General features: G+C 52.7%; 1 protein-coding gene across 7 annotated transcripts in view; it reads right to left on the bottom strand.

Moving 5' to 3' along the window:
- PAX5 (paired box 5) overlaps positions 1–17,516 on the bottom strand; it is a 180,868-nt gene extending 163,352 nt beyond the window's left edge. For 2 of the 7 annotated variants that reach the window (XM_066367653.1, XM_066367654.1), the window contains exons 1-2: positions 9,491–9,768; positions 3,919–4,084 (exon numbers count right to left, since the gene is read on the bottom strand). In XM_066367653.1, the coding sequence (XP_066223750.1) occupies positions 3,919–4,084; positions 9,491–9,692 (368 nt within the window). In that variant the 5' untranslated portion in view covers positions 9,693–9,768. Of the gene's footprint in view, positions 1–3,918; positions 4,085–9,490; positions 9,769–9,830; positions 10,986–14,374; positions 14,450–17,130 lie in introns of those variants that run through there. The other 5 variants (XM_066367655.1, XM_066367658.1, XM_066367656.1 and 2 more) reach the window with 5 other exon arrangements.
- Positions 17,517–20,097: the final 2,581 nt, after the last annotated feature.

Below are 20,097 nucleotides of genomic sequence, written 5' to 3'. Positions count from 1 at the left end.
TGACTACCTCTTGCCAAGGAGATTACCCTGCATTACCTTGCAGGGAAATTTCTTTTTAACCAGAAAGACGTTTTAGAAATGACTGGTAATTTTCAATCCTCACAAGAGTTTAGAATTGGTAAGGGAAAGAGGTGATCCTCTCATGGGATGATCTACATTTAAAGAGAGGTTGAAATTCTCAGCCTAGGTTAAGTCTGGTTAGGGCCAAGTTGGGACTATTCTAGAAACAGGTGAAATAATCCAAGAGCCATGATCTGGAGGTGGAAATTCTAGTTTTCACTGAGAAGAGTGAGTCATATACAAATTTGGACCATAAGGCAAAACTCAACCTATCCTCCCTCTTGCTATAATTGCTGGAAAAAAAATTGTTACCAGTCACAAACAGGTTTTTAGAAATATCTAAGAAAATACTTTTTTGGCAGAAGTCTAGAAAAGTACCTAAATCAAGGCACACAGCAATCTCTGCAGTCTCCAATTATCCTTTCAATTTTACAATAGAAAGTCATTCGTTAATATCAACACAACAACTTATTATTTAGGCACAGTGCCCTAAGGTTTACAGAGCTCTTCCTTCAATTATCTTGATTCTCACACCAATCCTGAAAGACCAGCGAGGTCTTACAGAAAAGAAAACCAATGATTGGAAAACTTAGTGACTTGGGGAACACCCTTCTGGAAGTGAAGGGCAGCTCCAGCTTTTAAACCTGACTTTGAATCAAGAGTTCCTCCCACGAGAGTGAACTGCTGCTTTGGTTGTAAAATTTTAAACAATAATAATAACCTCTTGCCATTGTAGAAAGCTTTACTGTTTACCAGGAATTTTAACATGTGTTTTTTCTTTCATTCACTTAATCAATAGTCAATGAGTGCCTATTAGGACAGGCACTGTCACAGGGCAAGGGTCACAGACACACATACAACTCTGTGCTGGGTACTTAACATATGTTAGTTGAACGGAACTGAAATACTCAGGCAGCAACTCTGAAAAGGTGGCAGGATGAAGTGCCCCCACCCCCAGCACTTGTCCCGTTTGCATGGCTCAGGTGGCAGCGCTCATGCCCTCCACCTATCCCACCTGAGCAGTGCCAACCATAGGAAGCTATGCTCTTGACATGAGAAGTCTCTTTTGACTGACACATGAGTCTGGCACTTAGAAGGCAACCCTGACATGCCAAGAAACCCCATCAACTGTGTCAAGTGAAGATTCAGACTAAACGACCACTTTTTCATCTCAGCAAAACAGTCACGCATCCCTTTGGCTTACACACAGACAAGCAGCAGCCACCAACACACAGTGTAGTTCAGTGCAAAGAGCATTAGTTTGGGAGCAAAGGGGTGCAGATGCTAGTCAGTGGCTCTGACACTAGCTGTGTGACCTTGGCCAACTCACTTAGCCTCTCTGGGCCTCAGTTATCCCTTTTGTATAATAAGGGGAGAGTGTTTACCCTGCCTGCCTTGCAGTGCTGTTGTGAAGGCAGAAATGCAGAATGGTTAAGAAAAACTTTGCAAAATATAAAAAGCGCATGTGGCAGATTAAAATCCTCTCAGTATTTATTACGATGTAATTTACCATCCAATTCCAACTGGCCTAAACCTCCCAGACAGGCTCTAGTGAAAGAAGACAACAGCCCGGCTTTCCGGGTGGATTTAAATGGGCCTCACATGCCACCAGGCTGTGCCTCTCAAGCCCCTCTGGAGCCTGGAGCTCTGCGGACTGAATGCCCTCACTCCTGGCAGACCGCCACCTTCCCAAGATGACGGGGGTCTCTTCCAGCCCCAGGGACTCTGCCTGCCTTGCCATGCAGCATCTGAAAACGATGGCCACCACGCACCGCACGCTCTCTACAATCTGTCACCCCGTGTGCACCCATCAAATTCTTTAGCGACCAAAAAAAAAAAAATCCGTGAATGGAACAGCCCCAGTTCAGAAATTCCCAGTCACACTGTTTTAGGGCTGAACTTGTTTCTTAAAAGGCAGTTTTAATTAGAGTGACATTTTGTCCACTGTGGTTCTTAGTTATGAAAATAATGAGCTATGAAATTCCAATTTATTGTTGACAACTTAAACGGCCAGGCACCAGAGCGGCACATAACTTCCGAGTGCCACTCTACCTAGTGACATATCTATTCTGGGTTGCAAGAGGCTCCCAGCGGGGCCTGGGAGGGTCCCTGTCCCCTTCATTCTCCGGAGGAGATCTGGAGGGCTCCTATGCACCAGAGTATAAGAACCCAGCCTCTAGACATCTCCTCTGAGAGGGGCTCAGCATCTTGCCCTGAAATGATTTCAATAGCAAGCAAAATGTCGGCTCAGCAAAGATGTCTCAGCAAAAACAAAGGAAGGGCCTTTCTCCCTCTTTCTCTCCCTCCGTATAATGAAGAGGCTTCTCAAGAAGATCCATTTGGCTCTCGGAGTCTGATATAGTCTAAAATATTTCCCTTCTTTCTCTCTTCTATTTTTGTCTTCATTTCTCTTTTATAAATCAACCATTCTCTTTTCTCTTTGTTACCTCCTCTACTCTATCCTCTTCTGCTGTCATTCTCATCCTCCATCCAAGAAAACCACCATCTAATAAGAACACCACGGCTGATGTCCTGCCCTCCTCCTTGAACTCTGCCTGGGCCTCATTTGCTGCCCAGTGCCAAACAGGAGTGGAACCCACAGCCTTCACGGCTGAATTGACCAAGATGGGCAGGGGAATGAGGAATAAACACAGGGATCAAGGTCCCTATAGGGGCTGCCAGACCTCTGGCCCTGAAATGTCTTCCTTGGACTCCTGCAAGTGTCCCCAAGGTTAGGAACTGCCATCTCCGTCCATCTGAGAGAATTTCTTAAATTTTAGCAGAATGGAAAGAAAGAGCAAGCAGAAAGTCACTATGTCACTGACATACTTCAAAGTATTTATTTCCTATTCAGGCGTCTGTTCTCAAACTGAAATGCAAGCTACAGGATAAAGGTTGTTCTCTGACCCGGGGAGAGAATTCCTGAAAGAGCACTGAACAGCTAAAACCCGAGACTGCTCCCAGCCGCCAGGGCAGTCCCCTAATAACTTCACACGCCTGGAAAGAAACCTGGATCTTTGGTTTCTGGGTATGGTGAGATGCGCAGAGTCTGGGAATCCTGAAGCCCTCTTCCTAGCCCTGGTACAGACTGGCTGGCCAGCCCTGGGTCAGTCACTTTGCCTCTCCAGGTTGGTTTCCTCATCTCAAAACTGCTTTCCTGGATGGTGCTGAGCCTCACTCTAGAAACAACGGGAGTGTTAAAGGCTATACAGCCCTTGGGGAGAATCAGCATTGTTAGTATTTTGCTTGTAGCAAATCGCTAGGTCAAGTGGCAACTTTCAAATGTCAGACTTCAGAGTTAGTGTTTGCTTGGATCTTTCCCCTCTAATTTAATATATACTCAAGGTGCCTGTCACTAGGAAGGAAACAAACCATTGAAGGAAAATACTGCCACCCAACATATGGTTGATGAAAACCCCAAACTGAAAATGAGAGCTGACTTTATAAAATGACATGTGCTTTTTTGAAAACATTAAAATAAAACATTGAACTCTGGTAATTTTGGTGATTTTAACTTGTGGATTTTCCACCCAGCCCTGCCCAGGCCCTGGGCGCCCCTAAGAAGTGCTGGGGAAATTCCTAGGAACCTCTTAGTCTTAGGCTCTTTGGAATAATTCACCAGGCTTTCAGAAAACATGTCATACTTCCTGAGACCCCGTTTCACCTGCCACTGGGGTTTCCCAGAACTACCCTGAATTGAATAGCCTCGAACGGGCTTTGCAAACTCTAATGTGCTGTGTACATGGGTGAAGGACCACAATGATTCTCACTGTGACACCGGCACACTGGACAGCTGATGGGTTATGTTTTAGGCCGTAATTTGAAAAATCAAGGGAAGCCTGGAGCTTCTGCCTTTACCTGCCAAGGATTTTGCTGACACAACCATGGCTGACCCGAAGCTGCCTGGAGATGTCGCAGGGCCTGACACCTTGATGAGCAAGTTCCACTATCCTTTGGCGGACTACATCCGGGAGTGGCCTTCCGTTCACAAAAACCCCCCCAAGCTGATTCACTCCTCCATGTCCTGAAACAGATCAGAAACAGAAAGCAAGGGAAAGGGTGGTTAGAACCAGTCACACAGAAGGTGAAGCGCTGTGGCGAATACCCAGAGCCCCATGGATCAGAAATGGCTGCAGACTGAATGTCTTGAGCCTGGAGTCTGATCATGCAGACTACATAAACACCTCACATTGCTTTGTAAAATTAACCTTAGCCTTTGTCAATCTTCAGCCAGTCAATTGGGCTAGTGAGGGCAAGCATCTCCATACTATGTTTCCTTTACTAGCATTTTCCTTGTAATTCTTTTTTAACCATCGAATATATGAAGACCTCAGTCTATACTAGGGACACAACTTATTACATACATGATGCTGAGGTCTAAAAAAGAACCTTGGGAGAAAATACATTTTAAAATACCTCAAGTTTAGAGAGAATTTTAAAAATAAAACTCTTCCTTTTAACAAATATCTTCAAAAGTGAAAGGGACTACGCCAATAAACCTAGATCTCAGGGAAACAAATGTTTTTGAAATCAGCAATCTGATTAAGGGCTATGTACTTTTTAAAATTTTTAAATAGTATCTGCATGGTATTGAGATAAAACCCAACCACTGCCTTGATGAAAACACTTTAAGAAGATGAGTTCCATACCTCAATGAAGCTGGGGGGGGGGGGGTGAGGCTGATGTGCAGCTGTGACCACTGTACTCTCTCAGAGCACACAAAGAAATGGACAGATGATACAGATGATCACATTCCACTCTATGGCGCTAGGATTTGCTATAAGGGGATTTCCCTAAAATTTTTGGAGTATTTTGCAATTGACTAGCAGCTATTAGTTGGTTCAGGGGAAATAAGCCAAAAAAGGCTTCTGAGTTCCAGGTTTCACAAAGGTTCTGGGACAAATTTTAAGTAAAAAAAGAGTCTGGGAAAATATCTCCTCCACCCAATAAGCTTCCCTCTCTTACATCCAGGTCCACCTGGAGAGAAGCAAGGATACAAGTAACTTAAGAGCTAAACCAGGAAACACAGGGGGTAACAACATTATTAAACGTATAGCTACTAATCAGCCACAGACATCACTGAAGACTGTCAAAAGCCAGAAGCCAAGTTCAGGCATACTCATGTTGCTGGCAGCTCAGAGGCTGGGAGGGGGGCATATTCTAAACTGGGACTGGACTGTACCAGGAAAGCCAGGGCATCTCAAAGTTCTCTCTCTCTCTCTCTCTCTCTCTCTCTCTCTCTCTCTCACACACACACACACACACACACTCCAACTCTAAAACATAAATAGCCACCTCATCTCAGCTCTCCATCACTTCCCCAGCACTCAACTACTATCCAGGTTCATTAACATCTGAAATGGAGAGGATAAAACTACCCATAACATAATCTATTTCGTACAAACTACCAAAGCCATTCAGGGAACTTTCCTTCCAAGGAGAGTCCAAATTGAATATTTCCCCAAATTTCCAACTTCAGGTTGGTTTTAGAGAAAAACACAATTTTATAGATAACAACAATATTTAATTCTAGTTCTAAGCTGAATTTCTCTCTGATTTTCAAAATGAGCTTTAACTGATTTTGAATATTCTAAAGCACTCCAGACATAAGAAAAGGAAAACCATCCTGAACAGAATTTTGCAGTTAGGAACATGACTGCTTAGTTCACCTAAAACCAAAAGACTGCAGCCACCCCCTGGTCAGAGGCTTTAAGAAGGCTTTGTTCTGAGGTTGGGAACGCCTAATTTAAAAAAAGGTTGTATAGATCTTACAAGAACAGACTGGATTTAAGAAGAAAGTAAGTTCAAAATTGGTTAAAAAAAAAACTCCTCTGAAAGGACTAAAAGGAAGCTAAAAGCACACAGCACATGTTTGAGATAACCTGTTAGTCCAAGCATTGTAGCCATCTGCAACAGCCTGTTACCTATACCACCAGCAATTTAAACTTCCTGCCCAAAACACAGTGCCAACCTTCAGAGGACTCAAATTTCAAGAGCAGTCCTGTAAGACATTTGTGAATTTTTGGGACCATTGTATCATAGACACTCTAGGTGACAACAAGCCTATACCCCTGACCACAAAGACTAGACTACCAATACTCTTCCAGAGTCTGATCCACATGTGCACAGCTGATATCAGACCCAGCTTATGGAAAGGCCCCCAAATGCACCTAGCCCTCCAGGGTGGTAAGGAGATGATTTACAACCGTGATCTGAGAAGACAGTGTTTCCCACTTACCCTGAGATTAAAAAGAAGTGAATTAGATGCCTGAGAGAGGGGAGGCAGGATGGGGAAAGAAAAGAGGAAAGTGAGGTATAAGGGGATAAATGAAAGAGTAGGAACTAAATGAGACCACAAGAAAAGAGAGACTGGAAAGGAAGCCTCACATTAGAAAATCACAGGAGGAGGCAAAGAAATTAATTAGCCAGAATAGGTGAAGAAAAGAAAGGTGTGTTGCACAGAGGAGGTAAAGAGACAAGAAGAGAAAATGGAGAAAGCCCAGTCAGGGGGAATCTGGAGGACAGGGGACTTCTATGGAGGGGGACTTTTGTTTTCTAGAACCCAGGCTCCAACCTTCCATCTCCTGAGAGAACACGAGTCTGCTTCTACTTCCTGTGGACTCCAACTGGGTAAGGGTTCATCCTGTGGGGAGTGCTGAGGGGAGACACAGACTCAGCTACACTTTTCAGAGCCAAGAAGAATTTACAGGGAGATCGACATAAAGATAGATGGAAAAAAATTAAGGCAAAGACCAGGAAACTGATACACAGCCCTGCCCCCACAAGACTGACAGTAAAAGGGTTAGAGCAGGGTTTGGGGGGAGGAGAAGAGTTGAACTGAAGCTGCCCCTGGGGCCTTTGTGGCTCTGATCTAGAAGGGCCAGCCTCCACAGATGCTCCTCAGGCCCTGTTCAGAACATGCTGTCCACCAGGGGCCCTGTCCACACCCATGGCTGGCCATAGGTCGTAGAGAGTGGGTCCCTGCTGACTCCGTCACAGACTGAACTTCATGACTTAAGGGATCATTAAAATTTCTCCAAGCGGCACCCAAGAGGATAAATAAAGGGACACACAAACATGCCAACAGGAACACAGGAAGAGGAAGGATGAAATTTCATTAATGGACTCTCTAAATGACAGACAGGGGCTGACACATATTGGCAGTCGGGCAATAGATACAGATACAGTTAAATCAGACACAACACCTTGCACACATGTGTAGCCACCCAGACAGTGCACTCTCCTCTTTCTGGAGCCTAAGTCCCTCCCCCTACCCTTCTGTGAATCCTAGAAGAGCCAAGAACCAGCTCCAGGTTTGCCCATGTGAACTTCCTGTCAGTCCTTTTATCTCTCTGACCTCGATATCATACTCCTTAAAATGGATGTAACTAATGGTCTCAGGTAAGTTGATGGTTATAAAAGTGCTTTATAACTGGTAACCATACCTGAGGGAGGGAAATATCTGGGGAGGAGGCAAGGATACATTGTGCAGATGGAAGTGATGAGTCTGGAATAGGAGGCAGGAGCAGGGGAACTCAGAAGCTCATTTCCTGGCAGTGCCTGCCCCACCATCCACGCTACTTCCCCACACAAAGCTGTTCCGTTCCAATGTGGGTTGGGGGGGACAACAAAACTAACCAGGGCCAAAAAGGGAGATGAAAAGGTGAGATTTTTATCTGAGCCTCTACTGACCCAGCCACTTCCAAGGTTCTACTGTGCACCCCACCTCTACTTCCAGTTACCAACAAATCGAGGCCCCAGAGCTGGCCCACATTGTGCAAGCAAATAGCTTTGGACATCAGAACCATGGGCACTTCCGGAGAAGCCAGCTCTGGAAGCTAGGCTCTAGGGGCCCAGCCCCCACCATGCTGCCCGGGACGTTGAAAATGGGAGGAGGGAGCACTTCTCCAGGAGGGGTTAGGATGAAGGCCGGGACAAGGAGGGACAGAGACACAGGCTTTAGCGGTTGGCTAACAGAACCTGGAAATAGCTGCCTTCTCCACCCTCGTGCACAGCTGGGAGAATAGCGGGTCTGACACTAGTTCCCAAAAGGCTTCTGCAAGACCTCCGGGGCGCCCCGGTCCGCGGAAGGAGGCAGGGAGGGTCTGTTGATCCCCTTGTCCTCGGGCGAGAACAGAAGCGCAGGGGCCAGCCTTTCCACCTTGTCCCCCAACCGCTCCCGGGCTGAGCTAAGAGCTTGCCTATCTCTCAGAGTATTGACCCCAACTCGTTTGTTTCCTGGCTCACTCTTCGAGGTCAGAGCCTCCCCCGAGCTCAGCTCAAGTGTGCTCAGGAGACGGCTGCGGGGGGCGCTGGGATCACCACGGGCTGGAAACCGCTCGTGCACAGGCCCCAGACGATGAGGAATCGTTTGGTATGGGACCGGAACAAGCGGCTTCTCTGCGCAAAGATTCGCGCGGCTTCGGTGGATTACCTCCGACTCGGGAAATTGACACAAAGAGAAACTGACCTGCAGGCAGGCAGCCCCAGCCGCCTGGATCAGCGTTTCTCTGCCTACCAGGCCACTCAGCCCTCCGGGTGAAAACGGACCAATCCGCCCAGGGAAGCTCGCCTTCTCTCCAGCCGGGTCTCCGCTGCCTTTGTTAAATAAGGGATCCGCGGCTGGTGAGCAGGATCTAGGGCTGTCTGAGGAGAAGTTGGGTTGGGGAGGGCCCCAGGCAGGGAGCAACCTCATGACCCGCGGCCCGTAGGGACCCAAGCGGAGCACCCGGCGGGATGCCGCCCAAGCCTGGCGCCTCGCTCCGGCCCAGCTCTGCAGCGCGCAGGAGGGAAACGCGATTCGTTCCGCTTGGTCTTTCCTTGAAATCTCCGAATCTAATCCGGCGCTAACTCACCGTGAGGGGAGCGCGCATCTCACAGGCGGTTGTGCTACAGGGCGAACTGGCAGAGCCGGGCAGGTCAAGCGGCCAGACGGCCGGCCTCGCTCCCGCCCAAAGTGACCCTTCCCGTCTCCTACACACACACACACACACACACACACACACACACACACACACACACGGTTTCTTTCAGGTGGGGGCGCCTAGATAGTGACTAATTGGCTCCTTCTTCTTGATTTTTTTTTTTTCCAGGGGAGAAGCCATCACAAGGCAAGCGCCCTGCAGAGAAGGACTCGGTGTCTCTAAGGTCTGTGTGTGAACCGGCAGCTTCTAGGCAGAGCTCAGCTTAGGGACCTCTCCTTGGCTGATTTTTCAAACCTCACTCTTCAACTCCAGACGCCTATGGAGCTCTGGAACCTGGTGTTCATTTTTATCTCTCAACCTCTTTCTTCACATATATACACACAGAGGCACTGGTTGGGGCCCCACTTTCTCTCCAAGCCCTTGTCTGGATCAGCCCCACCGCTGGGAAAAAAAAAAAAAAAAGCGCTCTCCGGGTTTGCGTGCGGGGCGCTGAGACTCAGACTGACCTCTCGCTACAACTTCGCGCCCTCCAGCCAGACCGGCCAGAGCCCTCTCCGGGTCCCAGCCAGGACTCTGCCAGCACGCCGCGGTGTCGCCGCCGGAAAACCCGAGAGGCTGCAGCTCGCTGCCTGCGTTCCGCGTTGGTGGAGGCGGGATTCCCGGCGCCAGGTGCTCCAGGCCCACGCGACCGGGCACTTTGTTCCACATCCCCCGCCTGGGAGCCCTGCGCTTTGCAAACTTGACCGCGCAGCGACAGAAGTCCGGGGTCCTCCCGGCCCCGCAGTCCGGCACCCCCACCCCTGTCCCGGCCAGAGAGTGAGAGAAGCGAGCGCGCCGCCTACTTACTATGCATGGATGCAAACGGGTCGTGCTTACAGTGTATTTCCATCGGGGCGCTCCAGGCTGCAGGCCGGCCCGCGCCGCCGCCTCCCGGCGCCCAAGGGCCGCCTCCAGGCCAGGCACGGTGCGAGCCGGGCTCAGAGAGCACCGCGGGAGCCTGCGGGCCTCTCCCGGAGTCGCCCGGCCGGGGGTGGCCGAGAGCTGCGCCTAGAGGCGGGAAACCGCGCGAGCGCAGTCCGGCTGGGAGCGGGGCGCCCAGCTCCTCGTGGTTTCCCTCCGGGGCCGGCTCAGGCGGCGGCGCGGGGCCCGGCCCGGGGCGGCTGCTGCCGAGGCGCCCGCGGCTTCGGGGACATCGCGCAGGGGCCCCCCTCTGGGGCGGCCAGGCGCCCTGGGCCTCCGAGGGGAGCGGCCCGGAGGAGGCCGGCGGGACGCCCGGCCCCGGGCCTGACTCAGGGGGCAGCGGGGCCCGCGGGCGGCCAGCCTGGTCCCGCGGCCTCGCTGCCGCTCAAGTCGCGCCTCGGCCCCTCGCTCTGCACCGGGCTCCTTCTCCCTCCGCCGTGAGTCCCGGGGGCGCGGGCTCGCGGCCTCGGCCTCTCCGACGTCTCAGACGAAGTTGCAGAGAACTTCCCCTCCGGCGGGGCCGGGGTCCAGACGGGCGTGCAGACGCTTCCGCCGCTGGCGCTGGGGCTGCGACTCCGGCGTCCCCCGGCGCGGGCCGCCCTCATGCCCCGGGACGCGCTGCCTTCAAAGTTCCCGCGGCGCCCGCTGCTCCCCCATCGCCGGGACCCGGAGAACTGGGGCAGCGGCGTCAGTCCCTTCCTCGCCCGAGCGCCTGCCTCACGCCCACCAACTCTTCGAGCCCCGCCGCCCTCTCTCGGGGGTCCGGCTCTCCTGTCTTGCGGTTGCCTCTTCCGGGACGGCCGCCGCGCCTGCCGTAGGTGTGCAGCGAGGGGCAGAGGAGGGAACGGGAGGTCCGCTCCTCCGAAGCCGCCGGGACTACTTGTGCTGAGATGGAGCCGCTGCTGGCTCTGCCCGCGCTGCCGCCGCCGGCGCCGGCGCTAGCCCTCCGCCTGTTCGGCGCTCACAGTGCGCCACCGCGCCGCCCCGGAGCCGCTTTCAGGACCCGCTGCGTGTGGACAGCGCCGCCCGGGGCTCAGCCTCCCTCCGGGCGGGGGCGGGGGCGGGCGCTACCATGCCAATCACGCTTCACCAAGCCAATCATAGAGGGGGCAGCCGGCCCTGGCCCGAGGTACTGGCCCATTGGCTGAACAACCGGCGGGCTCCGCCTAAAGAGCGGATACCTGGGCAATGGGAGAGAATGGGAGGCGGGGCCCAGGCAGCGGCGCCACGTTCATTGACAAACGCGCGGCGCGAAGGCCTAGTGAAGCGCGGATAGAGGGAAGGGGGAGGGGATCCACCTTCAGCCTGGAGAGTCCCTTCTCACGTCTGGAGGGAATTCTGCCCTTCTGGCTGCGGCATTGAGACCCTGGGGTGCCCTGAAGGACTGGGGACAGCCCAGGCGGGGCTGGAGAGTGAAGGTGGGGGAATGGTCTCCAGAAACACACACACACACACACACACACACACACACACACACACACCCCAGATGTTGGAGAAAGACAAGGAGTGCAATAGAGGACTGGCTTTGACTCTAAGCACCATCAGGCTCGTGATGGAATAGTAGTATGAGTACATTTGCCCTGTTCTCAGTTTCTTCCATCTGTAAAATGGGCAGAGTTGGCTTAATTAGTCTTTAATGAAGGTTCCTTCCAGTGGGAACATTTCATAATTTTACAATCGCCTACTAAGCCACTGTTTCCTCGTCCATCCTTCTCCCTCATTTTACTCCCGGGGCCTCCAATTCTAAGATAACTGAAAAGCAGAGACATTGAGGTGAAAGAAATCTCACATTCCTTTTAAGTTGGTAACCAGGGTGCTCCTGAGGAAAGAGGCTATCTGAAACTATGTATCGCGGTGCCCAAGCACTGAGCCCTGAGCACTTCTTCTTCCCAGCCTCCGGCCAGGAGCAGCCAGACGCTTTGCAGGCGACTCGCTCAGCTGGAGGCCTCTGTCCACAGGGGCAATTCCGCATCCGGCGCAAGGCCTCTTGGGAACTGAATGAGCCCAGTCGTGTCCAGGGCTAACGAGAGCCCCTGAAGGGGCGGGCGGGTCAGGTGGCGCATTCTATCTCCAAGGGCTGTGGCCAAGCCTTGCCAGGCATGCTACCATGCTGCAGCTTTCAGCTTGTTAAGAAAACCTGACCTTCCCTATTCTGGGGAAGTTCTTATTTTTAAGACAAAATGAGTGGAATTTATAACAAAACCCTCCTGGTCCAGAAGGGCAAGGTCTTTGGCCAACGAGTCGAAGTTTCTCGGGGGTGGGGGGTGGGGGGTGGGGCGGTAATGAGAACCTGAGACCACGATCAAAGGAACTTATCTTTGAAAAGGAAGCCTGTGACAGACAAGCAATAAAACCCAGGAGGCACTAGCTTTGTGAGCGCTTGTATCTGCCAGGGTCCTGGCCGAGACACGGGAGACTCCTGCTCCAGCAGCCTGTTAGAGTGGCCCCAAGTCCTACCATTTCGAATTCATAAGCGATAATACTCTTAATATTAAACATAAACCCACCAAAACAAGGGCTCTGAGCTGCCCAATCCAGACCTGGGCTCGTAAGGAGGGCAGAGCTTGTGTTGACCCCGAGAGGACTCCCGGGACATTCTCCTTTTCAGCCTCCCCTCTCTCGACCTCTGACTCCATTTCTCATATCCCTACACGCGTCGGTCCTCCCGCGCACCTTTTGTTCCTCTCCCAGGCCCAGCTGCCCCGGAACGGTAGTTAAGTTTCCGGCACTGACCGGTCCCCACCCCCTCCAGGGCACAGCTGCGGGAAACGGCCTCAGGCGGGCCTCTGGGGGGCCCGGGAGACGGCCCTGTGCGCTGAGGTAGGGTGGGTGGTGGCGTTCTCTCTCTTCTTTGTCTGGAACTCGGCCTGTCCGGATCTTCACAGCCCCCCCGCCCCCGCCTCTAAGCAAGAAGATCACAACAGAGAGGAGAGACCAGAATGAGTTAGGGTTCCCTCTTTCACTCCGCTGATGGCGCACGGTGGATCGAAAGTGACTCGATTTCAACAGGGCGGCTTTGTGTTCCCACCAGAGAGACGAGGGTGGGAGGACGCCTTGAGGGATGCAGCAAGTGACATCTTCCACCTCCAGCCCCGCTCATTGAGCTCAGGCCTCCTGGAAACTCAGACTTTCAAGTCTTTGAGCTTTAAAGGGCCGTGAAGCTCAACTTTTCCCATTTTACAGATGCGGAAGCTGAGGCTGAGGCGAGATGGGACTTGTCCAAGGTCACTCAGCAAGTATGAGGAGAGGCTGTGGGCCGGGAATCCGTTTCTCAGAAGGATCTCGCCGGTGCCGCTCTCGGGATGGCGGGGCGTTTGGGGGTGGGAAAGGGTACAATACCAAATCAAAGAACCCATCCGGGCTATGCCCGCGCAAACGGGTTCCCTTCCCCTACCTGGGAGGCTTGGACAGAGTCCCCGGAGCGCTGCCGGGGTGGGATGTAACTGCAGATGCCCAAAGCAGAATTAGCTCGGATTCCCATTTCACACTAAAGGTGTTCCGCTCCAGGGTGGTGTCGGGCTACCTAACCTCTGCGGCGAGAAGAGCCCCCTTGCGCACTGTGCGCAGCTCAGGGCTGAAGGAACCTCCCTCTGGGTCGGGAGGAATTCACCACCTCCGGAGTGGGCCGGCCTCCGGGAACTTCTAACGCCAACGAGGCGCCACCAGACCTGATATCTTGGCCACCTTGCCCAACATTACAGAGCACCGAACGGCGGCCCAGAGAGGTTACGAGACCAATCCCAGATTATACAGCGATTCCATCCATAACCAAGCCGGACTTCGGCGCCTCAGTCCAGAGTCCGAACGCTCACGAGCCCACGAGTCTGGGGCCAGGAGAGAGACCAGCAGGGGAGTTGGTCTCGACGCCGCCGCCCTGAAAGCGGTTGGGCCGCGCTCTGCGCAACAGCCGCTTGGTTTCGTTCCCCGGGCAGCAGGACTTTGGTCTCGGGCCTGTGCTAAGCTGGGGAGACAGGAGACCCGCGACCGAAACCTTCCGGAAAGAAACCCAATTTATGTAAATCGAATTGCCTTTGAAAGTTTTGTTACCGAAAGAAAGTCTATTGAGAATAATGCTCGAAAAGCCAAAACACTTTCAAAGGAACGTCCACCTCGGTCCTCAGCCACAAAGCCTGGCTTCACTCGAACACACTCCCCTCCTGCATCTCCTCTCTCCCCCACAGCTGGCCCTTCCAGGGCCCAGTTGCGTCTGGGGTTTGTGGCTGCTATAAACTCCTTGGGCCTGAGATTGACACCCCCAGCTCAAGTCCAGCTCATTACTTGCTCTTGTTTCTGGCAAAGAGAGGCCCACAGGGCTCACACTGGTTACTCAGTTCGGGGAAAATCAGAGATGACACGGCTATGGCTGTCTTACCTTGGTGGGTCCTCTCTAATCTCCATTTAAAAAACATCAAAGAGAGAAAGCAACTGACCTGAGGTTACACAGCTTGTGGGGTCAGAACTGATTCCTGCTCCTGGGTCAGGGGTCTGCTCTGCCTACACAGATCTGTCTGTAGGAATTGTTGAAGTGGGTGAAAAGAAGGAAGAATTAAACCAGATTTTTGAGGAACCAATTATCTTTGTCAAGGTTTGTTTTCATTACAGTGTACCCCAAAGCCAGGGGCCCTGGGACTACTTTTCCATCTCTAAAGACTTTGTGGAGGCCTTCTCCTAGGGCTCAGCTTCCCCATATGTCTAATAAGGAGGAGAACCCTTGAGATGAGCCTCCCACGGTGCTGAAAGCTGAAGATCCCCGGGTATTGCCATCATTCCACCAGGCTTGTTCTAGAGCTGGGTGTGTGGATGCCATTGCCTGGTCTGGCCATGTTTAGCCTAACCTGGTTTCCCTGGCCTTGGGAAGACTTAATTCACAGAGCAGCTAGCTCGCCCGGTTGTAGTTTTTCTCCAAGGGATCATCCATACGTGTGTGGTTGGGGGGGGGGGTATCTACTCTCCCAAAAAGAATGAGAGGTCTAAGGGCAGAGAAATCTCCCACAAGTTCCTGTCCCTCTCTGGACCTCAGTTTTTCCTTTTTGGTACCATAAGGAAAAAACTAGACAAGAAGATCCTTAACTGGCTCCCTGCTCAGGGCTGACCTACCCAATCTTGGGCTTAGAGCTAGAAGGGCATAGACTCCTTCCCCATTGTACAGAAGGTCAATGTGACATACAGTTGAGTATGTGCCAGACATACAATCAACATTGAACTGAAGTCAAGAGACAGAATAGAATACAGTTCTAAAGAAAAGAAATGGAGGTCAAGAAGCTCGTAAAAGGCCTCAAAGTTAGGACAGGGAAGAAGCCCATGCAAAAACCCCAAAACCAGACGTGGATGCCCCCAGCCTGGCTGGCTTCTCCTTTCTCCCCTTTTCTAGCTGGGGCCCAGGCTCGGGCAGACAAGCAGAAGTGCAGTGTCACCTGAGATGTTTGGTTTACCCAGACAGGCAGCCTTAACTCAAACCTGTCTTGAAGAGGGGGCGTGGCTCTTCAGCTTTTGAAACTCAGGCGGGCCTAGGGCACCCCCAAGCCCCACCCAGGCCCATCTCACTGAGGAATGAAATGCTTTATTGATTAAACGATTATTCGGGCGATTGAACTAATCAAAGAGCCCATCGACCGCCATGAATTACATTCTTCGTAGACAGCTTGTCGGGAAAGGCAGCCCTGGCCAGTCAACAGACCCTCCCCTGAACCGTCACAGGCCTCCAACCCATTCCCAACACAAACACAACTCGTAGTCCTGACTCAGGCACCTCTGGGAGTCTCACCTACTAAGAAACCCATTGGGGAAGAGAGGAGAGAGTGGGGATGGAGCAGAAAGGGTTTCCAGATTAAGCTTCCTGCCTTCTCAGCCTGGGGAATCTTCTTCAATTCTGCCTCTTCGATTGATTTCTGCCCTAACTTCTTTTCAGTCATGATTTTGGGAACATATCTAAGCCCCAGCAATTGTCCTGGGATTGGGGTATAAATTCACCCTTCTCTTTCTGCTTACTGACCTATATTTAAGGCTGAGGTATAGATGGAGGCTCACAGATCCACAGGAAGGGGGGAAGGAGAGTGCTTGACTCACTATCTGGGCCTGTGGGAGGCACACCTGGTCCTGTACCAGAAAGGCCTGTATGCATACAGTCACCAGAATTGAATGCCCAGGCGAGACACACATGTCCACTTCACTCGTGCTCTACTCCTTTGGAGGGTCACTCACAAGATAAAACTTGAACACATGGTATGCACACACGCACACACACATACACACACATAACAGAGACTTGTCCAGGTGAAATCAAAGTCAGGCTGGGGGGGAGGGGGGCTAGAAATGTCTCAACTAGCCTATTGGCTGCCTGCTCTCATCTGCCAAGGTTGTGCCTGCTACTGGAGACCCTTTTATATAAATAGTAGACTCAACTGTGCCCACAGAGGGAAGCAGTGCACACAATACACGGAGGGTCTGCACACCCTGAATGCACACTTCCACTCCTGGTTCGCCCAATAGAATGGAACCTGAGCCTGACTGTTCACAGGCTTAGCACCACAGGCCCTAGACCCAGCTCTGTGCCTAGAGGCTGGCACTTCTGTGTCTGTTGGCATGTACACAGTGAACAGCCATTGACATCCAAAAATGGAGAGGTCACTGTAACCACATCTTTCTCACTTCCAAAACTACTTGAGATATGACAGATGAACACAGACCCTTGTAGGAGTAGATATATACTCACTTATCCAAATTATTTATATGACACTCATTTTGTATACGAAAGAATAGTACCCAGAACACCAACTCATAAAAAACCCATTAACACATTCATGAATATAAAGACATTCAAGCACATAAACTCTTGGATACACACTCAGACATTTGAAAATACGGTGTTCAGGAACACACAAACTCCTCACTCATGCACACTCTGAGTCTGCATGTAAACACATAAACCCCAACAAACTTTCAGACCCCCAGACACCTACATAAACATTATAGAAAAAAAAAATAGACAAACTCTCAAACACTTGGACTGATGCAGAAGACCGTGAATAGATTGGTGAAAAAAAACACACAAACGTGCCACAGACAGACAGGCAGTCAATCTGGCGAAAATGAGGCTCACCCCCTCCCCCAGGGCCCGCGCGCTTGAGGGCCAGCACCCGGTGGGGTCCCAGAGTTAGCGCGCCTGGAGCCCGTTCCGCGGTCCTACCTGTCCGGCCGGTCCGAGGAGGAGCTGGGTAATTTTTCTCTAAATCCATTTTGATTTTTCAGAACTTGATGGAATATACAGGGGAGGAAAAGTTTCCACTTATTTTGTGCTTCTTTTTTTTTTTTTTTTTTTTTTTTCCCCCTGGTGTCAGGGGCTGCTCACAGGTCGGAATAATTCAAGCCTTCCGCTCCCCCGCCGAGCTGGGGTAGCTGATCACTGAGCTGAAACTAAACGTTTTAGGTGGAAAAAAAGCGTCCGAAGGCACCGTGAAATGATTAAGGAACTAAAGAGCTTCTCGCCATGTGAGATCATGTCCTGTTCTCGCCAACATCACAAGATGTCCCCAGACACGCCGCGCCCCCAGCGTGCGGCCCCGCACTGCCGGCCCAGAGCCGTGCGAGGGTGTCCGCGCGGTGCCACAGGCCTGCCCAGTGGGCCAGACGGGGCGGGCGGGCCGGGCCGGGCCGGGCCGGAGCGGTGCCGGAGGCCAGGCGGGCAGCAGTGCCGCCGCCGCGCAGCCCTGCACTTTTATAGGGGGCTCGGGGGGCGGGAAGGAAGGCTGCAGGTAGCGAGAAGCTAGCCGCGCACTTACGGGAAGGGGCCGACTCAAGGCGAGGCCGGGGCCCTGGTTTGTCGGCAGCACCTTCTACTTCTACAAACCCCTGCGTCCTGGTGTCTTGGCCCTCTTCCCCGCGCGCGGGGCTGCTGACCCCTCTGGGTGCCAACCCGGACGCGTGGGCGGATGCAGGCAAGGTTTTTGTTTTTAAAGAAATTAGCCAATCTGTCAAGCAGGTGCTTTTGAAAGAAGTGCAAAGGCCGAAGATGTTGCCCGGCTTCCAGTTTCCTCAGATTCACCCCTAGGGCGGCGCCCGTTCCCAGGGCTCCCAGCTGCCCCACACCCGTCCCAACTTGCAGCTCTAAGACGGTCGCGGGGTCCCTAACTCTGAGGCAGCGCCTTAACACGGACGCCCCCGGATCCCACTCTGTCCCCCGGTTGCAGGTCTCCCCACACCATGTCTCGTTTTGGCCCGGAGCACGGAGGTTAAGCTGTGAAATGCTGGAGATAAAATCTGGGCCTCTGCTTTGGAGTACCCGGGCTGAGCCGAACCATCTCGGGCGGTCCTGGACATGGGCGGTAGTTCTGGACACCTGACCCAGGCCCATAGATGGAATCCCTTGGCCCTCGAGCCCCAAGACGCTGCGGCGTCCCCGAGGCCCTGGACCTGATTCCAGAGAGGAGACCAGGCAGAGGAGTGGCATGTCCTGCTCTCCTCGGCTCAGGCTCCAGACTCTCTCTGCCTTTCCCCTCCCCAGTCCCGAGTCCGGCTGCTTGGCTCGGCCACTGGAAGCCGGTGGGGCCCAGCTGCGGGGTGGGCGAAGGGGCACGGTTCTCCGGGGCGGGGGAGCGTTCCCCAAGAGGACTCCTGGCCCGCCGGACAATGGCAGTTTCGGAAAGTGAATCGTCCTCAGCGAGGGGGTTGTTTGTTTTTTGGAGGGGGTGGTCACGAGGCTGGGCCGCAACCTCAGGGAAAGAGCCCAGAGCTCGAGCAAAGGGGTGGGGGGCGCGGCGGGAACCGGACATCGCTTATTCACTGAGCGGATTTCGCCACAATCGGAACCCTGGCTGCGGATTCCCGGGCGCCCCACCACCACCAAGTGGTCTGCGCGGTCCGCCTGCGCCGCCTCCTTCCCGCAGCCTGCGGGCTGGGGGGCCCTGTCCGGCGGTCTGATTTTGGGCCATTTCGGGGAGCTCGACTCTTCCCTTCGCGGCCGGGCCCCAGCTCCCGCTTCCCACCCTCGGGCTCAGCCTGCGCGGGGAGGTGGCGCCCGGAGGAGAGGCCTGTCCGCACCCAGAGATCAAACGCCCTCCCGGAATTGACATTTCACCCCGGCCTGGGGGCGGGAGTCGTTTGGGTTTTGTTTTGTTTTTCTATTTAGAGGGTTTGTTTAGTTTAGTTTTCTGTGAGTTCTTCTCTCATGATCTGTTAGAGTCTTTTGTTTCGGTGTTCTGCGTGTTGTTTTTTCGTGGATTTCACTTCAGCGGGTTTTGCTCTGTGACCTTTCGGGTGGGTTTTGTTTTCTGTCTCGTGTGTTTTGATTTTGTGCGTGTTTTATACTTGGTCCTTGTAGGTTGTCTTTTTGTGTGTCGTTTGGAAGTCTGTTCTTCTGGGTGGTGCTTTGATGTGTTTTGATTTTAAATTAGTGGGTGTCGTGTGTTTCTTGTTAGCTGAATTTTGTTAGTATGTGTTTTGTTTTCTTCTATTTTGATTTTGTTTTTATGAGCTGCGCGCTCGGAAGGGGATTTTGTTTTATGTTTTCGTGTGTTGGCTTTAGTTTTCGTGTTTGTGGAATGCTCTGGTGAGTTTTGCGTGTGTGTGTTTTGGCTTTGTGAGGCTTTTGGATTAGGGAGGGGACACCGGCCACTACTCCGTTCCTCTCCGCACCCAGGAAGAGGAAGAGATTAGGCCAAGCGTCACAAATGGTGGGTTCGCCAGGTTCCGAAATACTTGACCTCCGCACCACCGCGTCCTGCTCTGCGTGTTCCAGACCAAGGCAAAAAAAACAATTGTGCGTTCCAGAGGGGGCGCCCACCCCTAGTGACAACCCTGCACGGGTCGTGCGGCTCCAGTGTCCAGGTCAGAATCCACAGCCTCCCTCTTCACGGGGTACCCAGGCCCAGCCACGGTCCTGTTGACCACTCTGTCTGCTGTGGGTCCGTCTTCTCTTGCGCCTGGCCAGCGTGCTTCTGACCTCCCGGACTTCCGCAGCGTGAGACCGAGGGCCGGCTTCCCGCCGCGGAGCAGGTGGCAAACCTATTCGGAGGACGCGGAATTGATACCGCGGCCCTAGAGATACTGGGCAAGGGGCTAGGGATGCGTGGAGTTTAGAAAAAAGATCGGCGTCGGGGCCCCTGAAAAATCCCCCCATCTCTCACTTGTCCGCAGCCCTAGAAGCCTAGAAACCCAA

Source organism: Saccopteryx leptura, chromosome 2 (assembly GCF_036850995.1).
Source record: "Saccopteryx leptura isolate mSacLep1 chromosome 2, mSacLep1_pri_phased_curated, whole genome shotgun sequence".
Classification (NCBI taxonomy): Eukaryota; Metazoa; Chordata; class Mammalia; order Chiroptera; family Emballonuridae; genus Saccopteryx; species Saccopteryx leptura.
Note: the sequence above shows the minus strand (reverse complement) of the source record. Positions and strands in the feature narration are given on the sequence as shown.